Source organism: Amphiura filiformis, chromosome 7 (assembly GCF_039555335.1).
Source record: "Amphiura filiformis chromosome 7, Afil_fr2py, whole genome shotgun sequence".
NCBI classification, from domain to species: Eukaryota; Metazoa; Echinodermata; class Ophiuroidea; order Amphilepidida; family Amphiuridae; genus Amphiura; species Amphiura filiformis.
In genome coordinates, this window is record NC_092634.1 from 44831711 (window position 1) to 44850451 (window position 18741).

General features: G+C 37.6%; 1 protein-coding gene across 1 annotated transcript in view; it reads left to right on the forward strand.

Moving 5' to 3' along the window:
• Window positions 1-18741, forward strand: part of LOC140157216 (ATPase family AAA domain-containing protein 3-A-like) — a 60384-nt gene that overhangs the window by 29226 nt on the left and 12417 nt on the right. Inside the window, exons 8-11 of the mRNA XM_072180333.1 lie at window positions 4506-4631; window positions 6296-6420; window positions 8053-8104; window positions 9220-9290. Of these exons, the coding sequence (XP_072036434.1) occupies window positions 4506-4631; window positions 6296-6420; window positions 8053-8104; window positions 9220-9290 (374 nt within the window). The remainder of the gene's footprint in view (window positions 1-4505; window positions 4632-6295; window positions 6421-8052; window positions 8105-9219; window positions 9291-18741) is intronic.

Below are 18741 nucleotides of genomic sequence, written 5' to 3' on the forward strand. Positions count from 1 at the left end.
ACCCTTTTTTCTTTGCCAAAAGAAGCAGGAAGCAGGCCGTTATACTATGCACAGTCTTCGCTCTTTTGAGGTGTAGCCTGCCCCATTGGGGGTAGGGTTGGATGTGGTGAAACAAAAACAATTTTCACGCTTTTGACTTTGAGGTCTTATGAAATCGAGTAGGCCTATGCAAAAAAAAAAAAAAAAAAATCTAACTTTTGAGGTCTAGGCCTATATAATTAAATGTTAGGCCAGTATAAAATTAATGTTTTGGTTCTCGTCCAGAGGATTTTCATGAATTGATGAGGGAGGGAGGTGTTTTTTTTTTTCCAATGTAAAATTAGCATTGTCAGTAGTTTTCGGTCTTCTCCAACAGTGCTCGAGGAAACGATGAGGCCCTTTTTTTTTTTTTTTCAAATGTGAGATTCTGAGGATAAACCCCTAGAGTACCACAAAAAGACTTGGAAGTGATGCTTGTTCTCTAATAAACTTATTTATATGTATGAAGATTTCATAAATCATTCCAAAGTCTAAAAAATTGAAAAATCTATAAAAAAAAAAATCTGACAAATCCCAGAAATTGAGGAGGGAGGGGACGAGAACCAAAATATTAATTTTACACGGCCTTATGTCCAATTTCTTTTATTTTTAATCCCTGCTTATTAATTCCCCATCATAATTACCCCCCCCCCACACCCAAGGCCTGCGATACGTCCATCGGTCTCCTCCGCAGCCAGTATGGTTTATTGGTTACACTCCCTCCACGTGGGGGTGGGGGAGCGGAACCAAACTGGCTGCTTTGGAGATTTACTAGTACTTCCCAAGACGGGTAATTAAAAAAGTGGACGGATACAAAACCCGGGATACAAACATTTTAAAGCCGTCTAAAAGAGAGCAGTTTCACAACCAAAGAAAAAAAGGCTTTCACAAATGATGCAACAAATTGTTGTGTCTCTGCTTCTCAAAAATCTCCTTGTCAACCAACCCCCAAACATCGTTATCAATACAGTCCTGTTTTGTTTTGTTTTTTGTTTTTTTTCGCGAACGTTGTTGAAATAGACCCTGGGATTCCTGTGAAAATTATTTTTACCAGGGTCTGCGATTCACGTGTGTGCTGCCATGACTGTATATGTAACTACATATCACGCCCAAATTATTAGCGTCATTCGTGCATTGGGCGGGATGAAGGGCACAGAAACGGCAACATTAGACATTCCAGAGTGTGGCACAAAAACACCCAAAATCCGCCCCTTCCACGAAGGCTTTTTTGCAGTACGTTATGTTTACGCCCAGTTTGGGCGCATGCAGCAAAATCTTACGTGAATGTTTTGAAGGCCTATGTCTTTATAGCAACTTGAAGTTGGAAGTTCCCACGGAAGTTGTGAGCTATTTTTAACACCACCGATGCGATTATGCTTTTGCTCCTGTAAATGATGAAGCAGCGACAAAAGCATGCACAGTCAAATATAGGCTAGTATTACTCGTTCCTCTGTTCAATATAAAATAAAAATGCATTTTGGAATAAATAAATAAAATTTATGTAAACCTATATCGTAAAAGGTAACATGATGATCTCATAATACGCAGTTTATCTGGCCCAAGATTTCGTTTCAACATCGAATTCAAGAGCTAGATAGATAGAGCATGGAAAATCACGGGTGTGTGTGGGGGGGGGTCACTAACGACCGCAATGGCTACATCGCAGTTGTTGGCGGGAAATCAGATCAGACCTTGATCTATGGGGAAAATGGACGGATAACTTTGATATCCTGGCTAAGAGTCGACCCTACGGACACCCCCGATTACCCTTCAACTGACCCAACATCGAGACTATCGGAACTGGATGTAGCCTATACAAACCACTTTGGTTTACTAGTCTCATCTATGTAATGATCACGTGCAGGTAAGAGGCTCCATCTAGTGATCCAACCAATTACCAATTACATCTCTTGATTCTCGGATGACGTATGCCCTAATGTTGATTATTGCCGCGACCACGTGCGGGAAATAGGCACACCCCCTCCCATCTAGTCTTTCGACTTATCTTCCATCCAGGGTCAGATGCATAAATCATAAACAAACACAAAAACCGTCATCGCATTTCGTTTCTACAAATCCTCGTGTCACATAAATCCCCCTCCATTCTCGGTAATTTCTCGCCCCAAAAAGGCGGGACTACATGTCTTAAAAGGCTCCTTATTTGCTTTCTACATTGGCACTGGTTATCATAGTTTGAAAGGAACTTTCATGCGGGTTTACATGACGCACCGCTTTGATTATTGCGTGTATGGGGGATCTCCCCCTTCCTATCAGTCCGAACTGACGGTGTCCATGCATGCGTACTGCCCGTGTTATTTTAAATACTTTTTTATGTTACGAAAAAAATATTAAATTTCGCAGAATCATGTTCATAATATGGTTAAATTGACTGTTTTAAACTAAAAACTAAAAAGAGGGAAATACGAGAATAATGTGTATGACTTTCGGTCCGTGTTTTGCACAGCATTGAGATCCCAATGCTCTGTGAGCGCTCCCGGAAGCGCTGCACCCTACACTCAGCGCTGGCTATACTCAGATATAGATAACATGAATTTCTCCAAGGTAGCGAGTGAACATGATTGAAATTAAATATCATAATTCAATACCCTGCGTGAAAAACTGAACATTTATACATGCATATGAATCGGCACTAAAATTACCGGGCGTATGCCTTTTTTGATGAATGGAAGATTTGGTTGGTGCATTTCAATGGACGGTGACCGGCGATGATAAACATATAAACGGGTAAATCATGTTATCGAAAACTCAACAACTTTTTAAGTGTTTATTGACATAGCAAATTAGCACTTCACACTTGGTAATTTCGTCAGCAGCTACATTATCACTAAAGCGTGTTCTACCGTGAGATCGCGTGTTCTACCGTGAGATTGCGTGAGATCGCGGTAGCTTTGGGCCAGATGCCAAACATCCGAGAATTCTCGGGACAGACGTTTGAGACCACTTATTGTCAACACGCGTGTTATAATAAGGATTTTCAACACGCAAATAACACGGCAAAAAAAGCGTGGCACGCGGTCACTTACACGTGTCAGGTACTGTATAAAGTGAAGTATTTTAACAGTTTCTCATTTTTGCATTTTACCCCATGAAATTGCATCTCCAGTGGTGCTCAAGTGTGTAAAACCCCTCTGGCTTCGGGGGGCTTCGCCCCCTCGACCCCCACCGGGGCCATTTGGCCCCTGGACCCCCGGCCGCAACAGGCGAGAGCTCCGCTTCGCAATTTCATTGCCTTGGGTTTTTTTTCTTAAAGCACCAATCACACCCCTGAACATTGCCTCTGATTGGTCAATTACATGATATCTTTGTTTTAATCACCAATCAGAATGGAGCTTGGCAAATAATTTTTTAGCATGGTGAAATTATTTCACAATGTTGTTCATTGGTCCAATTGATAATGAAACTTATTTTTGCCCAATCGGCAGGTAGTTCTCATGGGGTTCAATGTATTTTAAACCTCAACTTTGGTAGTGACGACGGTGTGTATTTCACAGGTCACAGGGTCGAATCGCACACATAAAGGAAAGGACCTTAAACACTGATTTATTTTGTGCCATGTACTTTTTTTGGTATTTCCTTGGTTTAGATACCCCTATTCACTATACATATGTGACCATCCACCACGAAGTGGTAGTAAAGTCGGCTCTAGGTCATTTTCTGTTTATTGCCGATTTTGAAAGAATGCCCTTTCAGCTTCAAAATGACACATCAACCAGCTTCATCGGACATCTGGAAGTGAAGTTATATTTCATCAAAGGTCAACTTCCTAATATATTTTACATAGAAATCCATTACTGTTTTTGACTGTATCTCAAAATGGAAAATGCCGACTTTACGACCAGTTTGTGGTGGATGGGCACATATGTACTGTGCCTGATCATGAAAAAGACCCTTTTTATGTGAATCTGTGGTCAAGCATGACACTCCTGGTCACCAATGACTAATTCTGATGCTAGATAGAATAAATTCTCTGTCTAAATTTGATAGCTACAGTCCAAGTAAGGGCCCATACCTAAATACCAGTGTGCAGCTTTCCCCAGCTTGACTGGGGACTCCAACATTCAATGGGAGGTTAAACGACATTATGCCTTATTTGTTAGAAAAATGATTTTCAAGCATGAATCACATGGTTTTATTAAAAAACAAACTCATATTGACCATAAACAAACTGTGTTCCAAACAGGTTTATAATAAGCTTAAATTAGATTGTGCGATTAGCCATCAACTTGTATGATAAGGAAACATACAGGTAAAATCACCTGTGATTGAAAAAAATATGAATGGATAATCTGCAAACCATCATATTGCAGTTGTTATGAAATATGGTGTCCAATTACAGTATGGAATTGTGGTAACAAAAGTAACAATAAATAATCAGTTCTGAAAATAAACTTCTGTTAAAAATTAAGTTTGTGTTATGGACCCAAACCATTAATCTGTTTCTTTGTATTATTCTTTATTCTGTTCAGCCTAGTCTAGAAGAAAGATTACGAGAAATTGCAGTAGCAACTAGAAATACCAAAGCCAATAAGGGCATGTATAGGAATATACTGATGCATGGGCCACCAGGCACCGGGAAAACACTATTTGCAAAGGTAAGCCAGCTGTACACTAATAGGGGAGCACGGTGGCTGACCAGAACAGGCTCTGCCTCATAATCGGAAGGTTGCAGGTTTCGAACCCCTGTAATGCCATCATGTTGTGCCCTTGAGTAAGGCACTTTATCTCAATTACTCCTCTCCACCCAGGTGTATAATATAAATGTACTGGCATTCTTAAATGCTGGGAAGGTAACAGACACACTGTGGAGGAGGTGTGGTGATCCCTCCAGCAACATACATTTCATTGTGGAGTCTGGCCTAATTGCTATGATGGGCACTTCGCCTTGTAAAAAAATTGCAGGTTCAACTCCTTACCTTTACATTTTTTACACTATCAAAATAAGATCTGACTTATTTACTGACATTTTCAAAAACAGTATATTTTGTAAATCAGTGGTGTCATTTCATTCAGTATTGTTCAGACAACTGCACACTAGAGTTGGGCGACTATCACTTTTTTCCTAGTCGACTAGTCGGCAGCAAATAGTCACGACTACGACTATAGTCGCGACTATCTGTGGTTAGAATTGGACCAAAAATCAGGTGAAAGTTTGGTGCAAATTTACAATAAAAAGTCAACAAGACCAATCTAATGATGATTTATAGACTTTATGATTATTGTTTGTATAGTGTTACTATTGGTAAGACAATGACTAATGTTTTTATCACATTTTCACAGTTTATATGTAAGTATTTGGTTGGTTTTAGTGCAGATATCTGGCGCTTTTAACATGATTTTGTAACATTTAAATATAGTTCCATTTGACGACTTTTGGTTTTCAATAGTCGTAGTCGCGACTACCAGTAATAGTCGCGACTAACGACTATTGGCGACTTAGTCGCCCAACTCTACTGCACACATAAACTACCCAGTACTGATGATGCCCCATTACACTGAAAAACACCTTGGTCAGCACTGTGAGAGCAGGCAAAGATGGAATGCGAATCAAGATTGTCAGTTTCTGATCCTTTGGTGTTTGTTTTGAGCAATGTATATAAATGATGAATGAAAGTTTTAACTTCAACACTACACTATTTTTCGCTCACCTGGAACGTTTTCACTAGTCCAACTAGCGTCTTCAGCAGATGCTGATGCTGTGTTGATATCTTGTCTATAATTGGGATATCTCTCACTGATGACGTCATATGATTGACAGAATGACGTCATAGGATGTTCGATGTAGCGCCGCCCCCTGGGCATCAGCAAGTTATCCCAAATAGGATCTATTTCTAGTCCTTGGTCACGATTTAGTCTTGGTTTTTGAGTCCTTATTTGTATGGCTTCAAGTTAATTTTATCTACCACTACGTATGAATATCCACTCGTATATATAAATGATACTTGGAGTAATGGTGATATTCAATTTAATTTCAAATTTTATAAATGATGTTTGAATCATACTAAATATATGAAAGAATGAACCAACCAAAAGTTTGATGACATCCTATAAATGAAAGTGCCTTTATTAAGTGGCTGACCCCCTCCCTCCCTGAAACATAAGTGTGAAATATTGAAAATTCCAATCCAAAAGATCAACTTTGAACGATGTTTTTAGAATTTATTTTAATGTAATGTTACGTTACTTTGGACCCTCTCCCTTTCTAAGAGTAAAGCTATTGTAACCTGTTCTTCCTTTCTTTCTTTCTTTCTTTCCACAGAAATTAGCACTACACTCAGGGATGGACTTTGCCATTATGACTGGAGGTGATGTAGCTCCCATGGGCAAGGAGGGGGTCAGCGCTATGCATAAATTATTTGATTGGTCTTCTGCCAGTAGAAGAGGGTAAGATTTGGGCTATTCCAATTGTAATCCATACACCCCATATGGAAGACATGACCTGATTCTTCCACACAGGGAGTGTGAATTTCAGATAAGGCTATCTGAATGGGTAACTCCATTTGAAATCTGCACCCCTTGTGTGGGAGATTAAGGTCAAATCTTCCATAAGGGGTGTGTGGATTTCAACTGGAATAGCCCATTGTTCAGGCATTTTTTGTAATTTGAATTTTCCGCTGGTCATAACAAGTTTTTATTTCCAGAAAGATTTGCCTAAGTTATCTCATAATTTGCTCAAATTTCTTCATCCAGAGGAGCAAAATTTTCATCCAAAAACAAAATTACTAAAGAAGCTTTGTTATGATCCCATTCTTTGGGTCTAATGATTTGCTTTTATTCTACACATCCATTGTAAACTTCACATTGTGTTTTCTGTTTGTATTTTGGTTATTTATCATGTTGTATGCTGGATAGTCTTTGGGGTCTGCTGTTTTGGCTGAGTTCACATGGGATTGTGCTGTGTGCGGTGTACGATGTGCGATGTGTGCCCGTTCGGTCTGGCTGAGTTCACATAGTATCGGAGACTATTATACTCCTATATGAGCTCGGCCTGATAGGGTGGGCGTGTGTCGTGTGGCGGGTGCCGTTTGCAGTATACTCCCGTGTGGGCTCAGCCTTATGTACCCCGCATGTGTTGCAGAGGGGGGGGGTGATTGAGCTTTTATTGACTTTGTCAGCATCTCAGTATTATATTTATGTTGCTTCACTGCTCGAGGATGAAATCAATGTGCAATATTTTCATTTTAATCTGAGTTACGCTCAAAAATCTGTTTTAATTCTTAATATATAATGCCCCATTTGATTATCTATGTAGTTTTGATGTTTTATGATGTATGTGCAATATTCCATGTTGATTATAAATGTATCTTAATGTAAACCACATGTAATTTGGCCTTTGGCCACGATTTTGTGAGTGAAATAAAATACAATACAATACAATACAATACAATTGTATGTTTCCAGATTGAAAATCAGCAAATAAATAATGTTTTTGCTCATGGTATCAGCCTGGAAAAGGAGTCATCTTGTCAAATCATATTGCATTCCATAACCATTGAGTTCCAAAGATTAATGTTTTAAGTTAGATAGAGGGCATGTATAGTCTAGTGGTAGAGCACAGGCCACATGATCGTGAGATTATGGGTTCGAGTCCTGCCAAGGCCAAGCATGTTGTGTCCTTGAGTAAGGTGCTTTACCTCAAATACTCCACTCCACCCAGGTGTATAAATGGGTACCGGCATTCTTTAATACAGGGAAGGTAACAGACTCGCTGTGGAGTAGGTGTAGCGATCCCCTACACCAACATTTCATGGAGGAGTCTGGCCCAAGCGCCAGTGAACGAGAGATAGGCACTCTGTTCACCTGTTTCTTGTTTGCCTCCTGTACCTTTACCTTTTTAATAAGTTCCAATGTCACTTTTGAAAAATTCACTTTAAAAAAATGAAATGTGATAGGCAGTAAGGTACATGTTGTATAAGTTGTATGTCATCCTTTGCCCTAGAGATGAACTGACCATTACATTGTTGTATATGTTATTGGTTGCTGAGGTAAATAACAATATTTGTTATTCATTTGCAGGGTTTTACTATTTGTAGATGAAGCTGATGCCTTCCTTAGAAGACGAAGCACAGTGAGTATGGGTTTCTTGCCAATAGCAGTCAATCTAAATCAATCCAAGGTTCATGTTTGTTTATATTAAAAATATAAGTGTGTGTTGGACAAGTTTCATGTTCAGCATCCCTGCCTACTTCCATTTTGGAGACCACCTGCTTTTTTTTTTTTTTTTCAAATTATTTTGTTTTCTTCTTGAGTAAAAGAAGTATCCATATATTTTACACATTTTGAAGGTCATTTCAAGGTTATCTGAGGTAAACTAACTTGCCAAGAGGATAATTATGGCTATAAACAGCTGTATAATTTTAAACATGTTTAAATGGGAAAGCTCAGAAATGTTGGTTGTCTGTTCATGTGGTGACCATCTTGTTGAAAGCTTGTGGCCATCGTCAAAAAAGGTCTGTCCTTTTTTCAAAACATGCAGGATGCTAAACATTTTTTTCCTTGTATTAGATTACATAGCCAACAGAGAAGATACCTTGTACTTCCCACAATGCATTTCTGCCATTTCAATTTTCTGTACTGATTTGTTGTCTAGTGCAACATGGGTCAATAGTGACAAAAAGTACCTCAGTGAACAAAACACATCTAAATCTTGCAAATTTGGTTTATTTCATGACTATCAACCCATATTTAATGAGTATTTGTGACATGATCTGATCCATGGGGGCCAAAGGAGGCATTTTTAAAAATTGAGTCATACAATAGGCTATCATTTACTGAAAACACCAAAGGTCTAGCATACTTGGTTCTAAAGTTATGAAGTTTTTGGATGTCTATTTTCTTATGTATTTTATTGTTTTTTGCTCCATATTTTGACCTTTATCTCAGTTTCAAATTTGCCGCCTTTGGCCGCCATGGACCAAATCGTGTCACATATTATCAACTAGAAAACAAATGGAACCTGTACAAAGTAATAGGAGTATCATTTGATGAACCGAGGTGATGAATCATGTTGCAAAGGATTCTGGGAAGGGTGAGATATCTTCCCTGTGTAGCCATGTAATTGAAATAGTTAACTTGAACATTCTTACCGGAATCATGATAATGTCGACTGCAAAAGAAAGTTGATATTATGCAAATTAGGATTATCACCTAATTACCTTCCTTTTTCTCATGATTGCCTTGCAGGAGATAATTAGTGAAGATGTACGCAGTACACTCAATGCTTTCCTTTATAGAACAGGAGAACAATCTAACAAGTAAGTCAACAGTTTGCACATTGATTTGATTTGCAACACGTTGTGTGTGTGTTTAATTGAATACCTGAGTGGAAGAAGGGCCCAACTCCATTTGTTTTACAAAAATGAGTTAGACCCAGCATTTTATTGCCAACAGATTTTGCTTCCTTGTGTGTGAAAGATGAGCCAAAATCCACCATAGTCTTACAAGTATGCTTAATCATGGTTTTCATGGAAGAAAGGCCCAACTCCATGGAAGAAGGTCTTGCCCTTCTTCCACAAATATTGGGTTAAAGAGGAATTTTGTTCATCCACGAAATCTGCTTTTCACTACTATAAACTTTCTTGCTAACATATTACATGCTTCTACTTGTGCAATTAATGGATAATTACCATATTTCTGTAGCTATTTGTAACACATCTGCTTACGGAACTGGCACTTGCAGTATATTAGTGGAAGAAGGGCCCAACTCCAGCTCGTATTAAGACCTGTACCGTTGCCATGGAAACATATATAATTTCGAATGTATGTAGTATTGTATGTTCATGTATTAAAGGTCCCCTGAAGATGAAAACATTCTGCCTATAAAACTTTTCCAAATATTAAGTTTTTTTCTTAATATCTCAAAAACAGTTTTGATGGAGTTGGGCCCTTCTTCCACTTAGGTATTCAATTGCATCCGCATTCAAACTGTGTGGTGTGCATATTATGCACATACCAACTGTGGAGCCATATCATAGCCATGACAATCCACAGTTTGAGATTGCTGCAAAAGCAGCGTCTTTGAGCTACCCCCCCCATTTTGTGATATGAACACTGGCCGGGAACACCCATACCACAAGTCAATTGTGTACTCCTAAACGGTTAGAATGTGTTCGTGTATATGGGCGTGTGACCCCAGAAAGTGTTAATGGCCATATCTCTGCTTCTTACATACTGATTCCAAGCAAACATGGTGAAAATAACCTTCAGGTTTGTTTTATTTATTTGTTTGTTTAGGAGTTAAATGAGGTCATTGTTGATTAAGTTAGTAAAGGGAAATTGCTCTCCTTGAAATTGCAGACATCAATTTCAACTTTTCTTGGTGATTATAATCTCTGGGTTGAGGGGCATCAGGTGAGTGATGTAGATGTTTTGAGATCAAAGGTCATCTGCAGGTTATTGTTAACCCACAATGGATCAAGTTTAAAAATTGTTCTGATTGGGCTCAAAGTTGGGGTGGAGGAAAATTAGACTGAATCCACATCTTTTACAGCTGTGCATGTTGTTTTGTGTTATGCTAGTAGTGATGACTGAAGAACGTATAGCGTTTGTTGCCATAGCGCGACTTCTTATCAGATCCTCCATCTTACCACACAGGATCATGCTTTGCTGTTCTAAATATATCTGTTCAAAAACAAACGCAGTCACAGGGTTAATTTGGACACAACTGCAGTCTCAGACCACCAGATTGGGCTATTCCAGAAATTAAAGGCACCCCCCCCCTAAAGAAGACATGGGATTCCCAAAGTTTTTCACCATTTTTTGCTCTGGGAATTCTACCCCCCCCCCCAAATGGTCATTATTTTGACAACCCTAAAGAAGACATGAAAAAGACACCTTTTTATTTTAGGCTTGGAAATTCCCACAAATTTTGGCAAAAATTTGCCTGTCTTCTTTAGAGGCACTGGGAATTCGCAATTTTTTATATCTTTTATTGTCAAAATGGGAATTGGATAAAATTTTGGTCTGGGAATTCCCAAAAATTTAAGGTACAAATTTACATGCAACATTTTAGGCACACGCTTCGGTACCATTTATTACTTCATGTATGTTCTTTTGTATGTACAAAATATAGTGATCTTAAGGGGTGGGGTATGAACGTTTGGACAGTATTTATTGTGGGACATTAGAGCACATCAGACATATCGAATTGCATTCTGAATACGAAGAATGTCCATCTGATATCAAATAATTTTGATTTTTTGAAATTCGCAATGTAATACACATTTTATGGCAAATCATTAAAAATTGATATTTTTGATATTTAACAGTACTTGAAGTAAACTTTATAAATCTGATGATTTATACTTAAAGTGTATGTAGGTGGGATGAAAAGCCGACGATCAATTGAAAATTTTGACCTTTTCAGATTGGAGATATGGATTTTTTCCCAAAACACCAAAAAAAATAGGTCTTTTGGGGAAAAAACTCCATATCTTCAATATAAAAGGTCAAAATTTTCAATTGATCGCCGGCTTTTCCTCCCAGCTGCATACACTTTAAGAATATATCATTAGATTTATAAAATTTATTTCGAGGACTGTTATATATCAAAAAAAAATATCAAATTTTAATAATTTGTCATAAAATTTGTATTATATCGTGAATTTCAAAAAATGAAAATTATTTGATATCAGAAAGACATGCTTCGTATTCAGAATGCAATTCGACACGCCTGAGGTGCTCTCATGTTCCACAAAAAATACTGTCGAAACGCCATAAACGCTCATTCTAGATCCCTTAAAATAGTACAGGTTATTTGATACTAATACTTATATACATAGAAAATAAGTAAAATAGATTACACTTATCAAGATCTTATAGGTGTATGGTAGCGAAACCTCAATCTTAGAAAAATGTGTTCAAACAGTCAACACTTACTTTAATTCCCATGTTTTTCTTCTCAATGTGGATACTATTTAAGTCACTGGAAACTAAGAATTATTTAGTGTTGCCTCAATGTTCATCTTCCACATACCGTATTTCGTCGAATAAACGCCCCCGGGGGCGTTACATTTTCCCAAGGGGGGGCGTTTATTAGAGGTCATTTGTAGCACGACAATTCCCGTTAAAATCATTAGGTAAGCTTAAAAGTCACGCTAAAATGACGAACTATGAACTTTTGACACTGACTTTTGGTTCACTTCCGGTGTTCCGATGCAGATTTTCGCCAATTATTGACGCTATTATTGACCATGTGGGGAACTTGGTAAGCTTACTACACAAGATAGCATGGAAATATCGGAATGTTTGAAACATCTTGGTTGAAAAAGTGGTGGGGGGCGTTTAGTTGAGGGGGGCGCCTATTTGACGAAATACGGTACCCCCCCTTTTCCTCATTCAATGTTGGGAGAAGCTATAGTGAAGATGAGCACATAGTGCATTACAACATTGTACAGGGGCAAAAGGGGACCATTTCCAATTAGGCCTTAAGTGTTCGAACAATGCTTTTCTAAGATTGCTGGTGGAAAGAAGCATATCCACCCGCACCTCACCTGGCGTTTTATGGCGAAAAGTATGCAAATTTAGTCCAAATTCCAAAAATGTGATACTGAACCTTTTGGACAAATTATATGAAGTTCTGTCAGGTGTATGTATGGTAATGAAATCTGATGCAAGGAAGGGGTTGTACTTGTTTTAAACCTTACGACTACTTTTATCTAGGGCGCCCTCAATTAAAGGCTTTTTGATTTTACGTAAGCTGAGGTTATTATAAAGGTAATTTTCGATCGAGTCCCATCAAGCTATACAGGATAAAAAAACATGTAGTAAGCATGGTAAGCAGAAACTTCCTCCTGTTGATGAATTGCTGCCATGCCACTACTGGTCATATAACAGCATTTCTGATTGGTTGATATCTTGAAATGCCCATTTCAATAGCCAATTATGACTGGGCTGTAAACTATTTATGGTCAAACTTGCATTTGCAGATGATCTTATTAAGGTGGTTCGAAAGGCAAGGTTTAGGGAAATCATGAATTCCAACATTTTTGCAAATATCTCCAAAACCTTTCATGATACAATCTCAAGTGAGTTTGTGCTTATGTAGGAATATGTTGGCCATGTTATGAAGGTAATAAAACCGTTGCCATGGTAACCAAGCAGTCGCTATTGGCTTCTGACCAATCACATTAAAAGTTTTTTTCCTGTTTTTTCGCAAATCACTTCATTTTTCCCAATAGAAGTATACTCACATGTTGAGTCATGTTCCTGCACACCTACACTGATTTTCCCGTAAAAAGTTTGTAAGTAATATGGAATCTGTGGCCAAAAAACGAAAAATTCACTTTGACCCCCCCTCCACTGGGATTTTTTTTACGGGAAAATCAGTGGAGGTGTGCAGGAACATGACTCAACATGAGAGTATACTTCTATTGGGAAAAATGAAGTGATTTAAAAAAAAACAGGAAAAAACAACTTTTAATGTGATTGGTCAGAAGCCAATAGCGACTGCTTGGTTACCATGGCAACGGTTTTATTAGCTCATTGTGTTAGCACAATGATCTCTAGGCATGGTCTATTTTTCTGTATGTTTTTTTTTTTTTTTTTCTACATCTTTTGAGCTATGGATCTGGTAATTTGAGGCGCGATCTTTGCATGATGGTTCATGATTGTTACTTATTTAGCTAAAAAATTCGGACGGAAAGTATCATTTTTGGAGCATTTTCTTACAAAAAGTTTTACCTAATTTCATGGAATAGTCTCCTATGTAGACTGTTTGTGGTGCTTTTCATATTACAAACACTGTACAAACTCCTTGATCGTCTTGCGAATTTGTAAAAGAGATTGTTGAACTTTACTGTTTTAGTGCTTGCTACAATGTCTGCTTTTCAGTGTTGCTTTTAGCACCAATTGGGCTTGTGCTGTCTATAGGCCGTTACTTCTGTGCATGAGCCATGAGCAAATAGTGTCTCAAATTCTCCCAAATCTGAACTAATTGGGCTACCAAATTGTTGTTTGGCAACCCTGTCTATGAACAAACATCTCACTCATTGACACTTTATATCACACATCTTGACCCAATTAGTTATGTAAACATTTAATCAAGGTGAAATGTCCTTTTGACTGGCACTGGCCTAGTATATCAGTATATGGGACCATGACAACCCCTCTCTGACATTACAAAACAGACAAACAGAAAGTATGAACAGGGAAGTGCTGGGGGTAAACACTAGGCTAGTGGCCTTTCCCTGTTCTGAAGATTGAAGGGAGCACTTGTTTGAAATATGAAGTCAGGAAAATTAGATGTGTGTGCAAAATTTTATTTATTTATTTATTTCATTTACCATGAAAGTGTTGTAGTTTTTAAGTTTCAAGTTTTTATTTGGAAATTGCTTTTACATCAGTGGCACTCATCTATCCGATGGTGCATCCAAGACATTAAATATACAAACAAAACTGTATTAAACAAAATACAATCAAAGGATACTCGACAAGCAAAAGGTACAAATAAATAAATGCCTTGAATAAATAAATAGCTTGAGAACTGCAAGTAGATTTTGAAAATGCTGATTTGTGCTTGATCACAGCACTATGGTGATTTTGAGGTTGAGAATACTGAAATGTGTTTTTTCAAAGTTGGTAGCCCTGTATACATAGTTATACATGGCTATACATAGCTATATATGGCTATACATGGCTATGACATGGTTACATATGGCTATACATAGCTATGCATGGCTATACATGCATGGCCATACATAGCTACCCATGGCTATACATAGCTATGCATGGCTATACATAGCTATGCATGGCTAAAAATAGCTATACATGGCTATACATAGCTATGCATGGCTATACTCGACAAGCAAAAGGTACAAATAAATAAATGCCTTGAATAAATAAATATCTTGAGAACTGCAAGTATATTTTCAAAATGCTGATTTGTGCTTGATCACAGCACTATGGTGATTTTGAGGTTTGAGAATACTGAAATGTGTTTTTCAAAGTTGGTAGCCCTGTATACATAGTTATACATGGCTATACATGGCTATGACATGGTTACATATGGCTATACATAGCTATGCATGGCTATACATGGCCATACATAGCTATCCATGGCTATACATAGCTATGCATGGCTATACATAGCTATGCATGGCTATACATAGCTATGCATAGCTATACATAGCTATGCATGGCTATACATAGCTATGCATGGCTATACATAGTTATGCATGGCTATACATAGCTATGCATGGCTATACATAGCTATGCATGACTATACATAACTATGCATGGCTATACATAGCTATGCATGCCATTTACCATGAAAGTGTTGTAGTTTTTAAGTTTCAAGTTTTTATTTGGAAATTGCTTTTACATCAGTGGCACTCATCTATCCGATTGTGCATCCAAGACATTAAATATACAAACAAAACTGTATTAAACAAAATAAAATCAAAGGATACTCGACAAGCAAAAGGTACAAATAAATAAATGCCTTGAATAAATAAATATCTTGAGAACCGTAAGTATATTTTCAAAATGCTGATTTGTGCTTGATCACAGCACTATGGTGATTTTGAGAATACTGAAATGTGTTTTTCAAAGTTGTCAGCCCTGTATACATAGCTATACATGGCTATACATGACATGGTTACATATGGCTATACATGGCCATACATACCGTAGCTATCCATGGCTATACATAGCTATCCATGGCTATACATAGCTATGCATGGCTATACATAGCTATGCATGGCTATACATAGCTATGCATGGCTATACATAACTATGCATGGCTATACTATGCACGACTATACATAGCTATGCATGGCTATACATAACTATGCATGGCTATACATAGCTATGCATGGCTATACATATCTATGCATGGCTATACATAGCTACGCATGGTATTCCTGACCATAACCCATAACAAATGAGCTACAGCACCAGTGGTGCTCTTGTTACCTTCATAACATGGCCAACATATCCCTACATAAGCACAAACTCACTTGAGATTGTATCATGAAAGGTTTTGGAGATATTTGCAAAAATGTTGGAATTCATGATTTCCCTAAACCTTGCCTTTCGAACCACCTTAATACCCTCCTTGATTGGTTCAAAATTGGACACAATATTCATTTTGGCCAATCGGCAGGTAGGTCTCATGGGGTTAACTATAATCAGTAAGACTTAAATTGAGGGCACCCGGGATAAAAGTGGTTGTAATAAACAGCTGTGAGCAACAAGGTTTTTAAGTCCCCTCAGAATGAGAAATAGTTATACTTAATTAATAAAATTATGACAAATCTAACAATAATTTATGTACAAAATTTCATAAACAGTATTTTATATAGCGAGAAATCAATCCCAAAAGAATGATATTTGACCTTCAACAAAATGTCAGCCACCATGCGATCAACAGAAATTTAAGGAATTATTACATTACTACACAAGCTAGATAAAATATGAACACAAATTTATGTAAAGAACATCTCTGAAATTATTGGCTTCCAAGGAAACATTAAGTACATGTATTTATGCTGCTATGATACATTTATATTCATGTTTTGAAATGACCGCAGTATAGACCCAGATTAGTCAGCAGGAAAATTACAAATAATCATCTAACATAAACTGTCAACACTTACTGACCAGAGGTTCAAATCTAATAATTATTCCAAAATGATTTGGTTTGCTAACTCAACTCTGAAAAAAAAAAATGTCAACCTCCTCTAAAACCAACCCCCAAAAGAAAATTTCTACTACACACCCCCACCCCACCTCAAACTTTTGCATAATATGTATGTGATGTCAATGGGACTTTTAGGTGAAATACTTCGTATTTTGCACTGCATCACTTTTCAGTGGTTTGCCAAATAAGCAAGTAATTCCCATTGAAGACTTCAGATGTAAAAATTCCAAGTGGTGTAGCACCCTCTAAACTTCATTCAAAAGTGCTACAATTTTGCATGTGTTGTTTTTTCACAAAATGATGAGAGGGTGGTCATGCTAAAAAATCAAAATCAAATTTTTTCTCAAAATAAGTCATAATGTACATATACCAAAACAAAACCCTTTAGTTTCAGGAAAAATGTTCACATATTTATCAAAAACATTTTCCACAGAGATTATACATTTACATTGACAATAAGAGAACTAATATGTTAATGATAATAATAGAACTAATAATAAATATGTGACACGATCTAGTCCATGGGGGCCAAAAGTGCCAAATTTGAAATTGAAATGAAGGCAAAAATGTGGAGTAAAAAAACAAGAAAATGCACAAGAAAATACACATCACAAAACTTCAGAGCTTTAGAACCAAGTATGCTAGACCTTTGGTGTTTTCAGTATAGGATAGCCTAATGTTTTTATAAGGTAATAATTACAGTAACTCAATTTTCAAAAATGACTCCTTTGGTGCCCATGGAGCAGATTGTGTCACATTATAATACGCCTGTTGTGTGGGAAATTAGGGTCGTGTTTTTCACAGGGAGGGATGTATGGAATAACTCATTCATTTTATAGGTTAATCTTAAAGGAAACATGTAAAGTTATTGTAAATTCAGAATTTGACAGTTTTACCTAACCCCAAGGAAGCACGGTGGCCTAATGTTTAGAGCGCGAGCTTCATAATCGAGCTTCATAATCTAAAGGTTGCGGGTTTGAGCCCCACCACGGCCAGTGTGTTGCGTCCTTAAGCAAGACGGCTTAATTCCCAATTGCTTCACTTTACCCAGGTGTAAATTGGGGAGCTGCTGGGGGTAATCACAATCTAAGTTGCTGAGAGTACCTGCGCATCAGTTGCGGACTTGTGGGAGCGGAAATGATTCTGATATACCCTAATGGCAGCGGAATAATTGTTGAAGTGTGCTGGTACTTAGGTGTAGCGCACGTTAAATCACCGACATTTATTTATTTTTATTTTATTTAAGATCACCTGAAATGTGAAATATTTTCCAGTTGTACTAGTATACTTACAATTAAACAATGTCTTGTATGATTCATTCAGAAGTCTGTTATTTTCAAGAAAATATTGTACAAAATTAGTTCCTCCATGAGAGTAGGTATTTGAGGATTGGTGATGGTTGTGGGATATCAGCATACGAACGCCTCATCATATGTCCCAGTACAACTTTGAAATCGGGATGTTTCATGGCATATATTATGAAATTAACGGCACTGTTAGCAAATAGACTAAGCTTGGAATAAAATCGGATGTGTTCAGTATTGGTATAGCTCTTAATTATCAGTAACGTGAAATATGGAACAAAACAGATGAAAAATCCAATGACTACAATGAAGAGGTTTTTGGTGATTGCGATCTCTTGTTTGGATATTTGTTTCCGTCTGCGATTTGCTGTGGGGATGTTGGGATCATAACTCTCCTCAGTATCATGGCCATCTCCAGGATCATGGCCGTCTTCAGCTATTGCAAGTTCTGATGTGGACTTTTGCATGCTATGACTCTCAGTGGTAGAGGTGGAAGAAATATTGGTCTTACAGGCAGGAGAAATCTGTGTCAAATGTTGCTTCTGTTCCCGAAAGTGTTTTTTGATGTACAGGTAGATCCATATGTAACTTCCAACCACTGCCGGTAATGGAAGAAGTAGACCAGCGATGTTTACAAGAAGGATGAACTGATCTGTTTGTTTAGAGACAGTACATACTAAGTGAGGTTTGTTATACCCATAAACAACATCTCCAGTTGCAAGAGGGATTAGAAGACAAGCTACTGGGATGACCCATGGTATT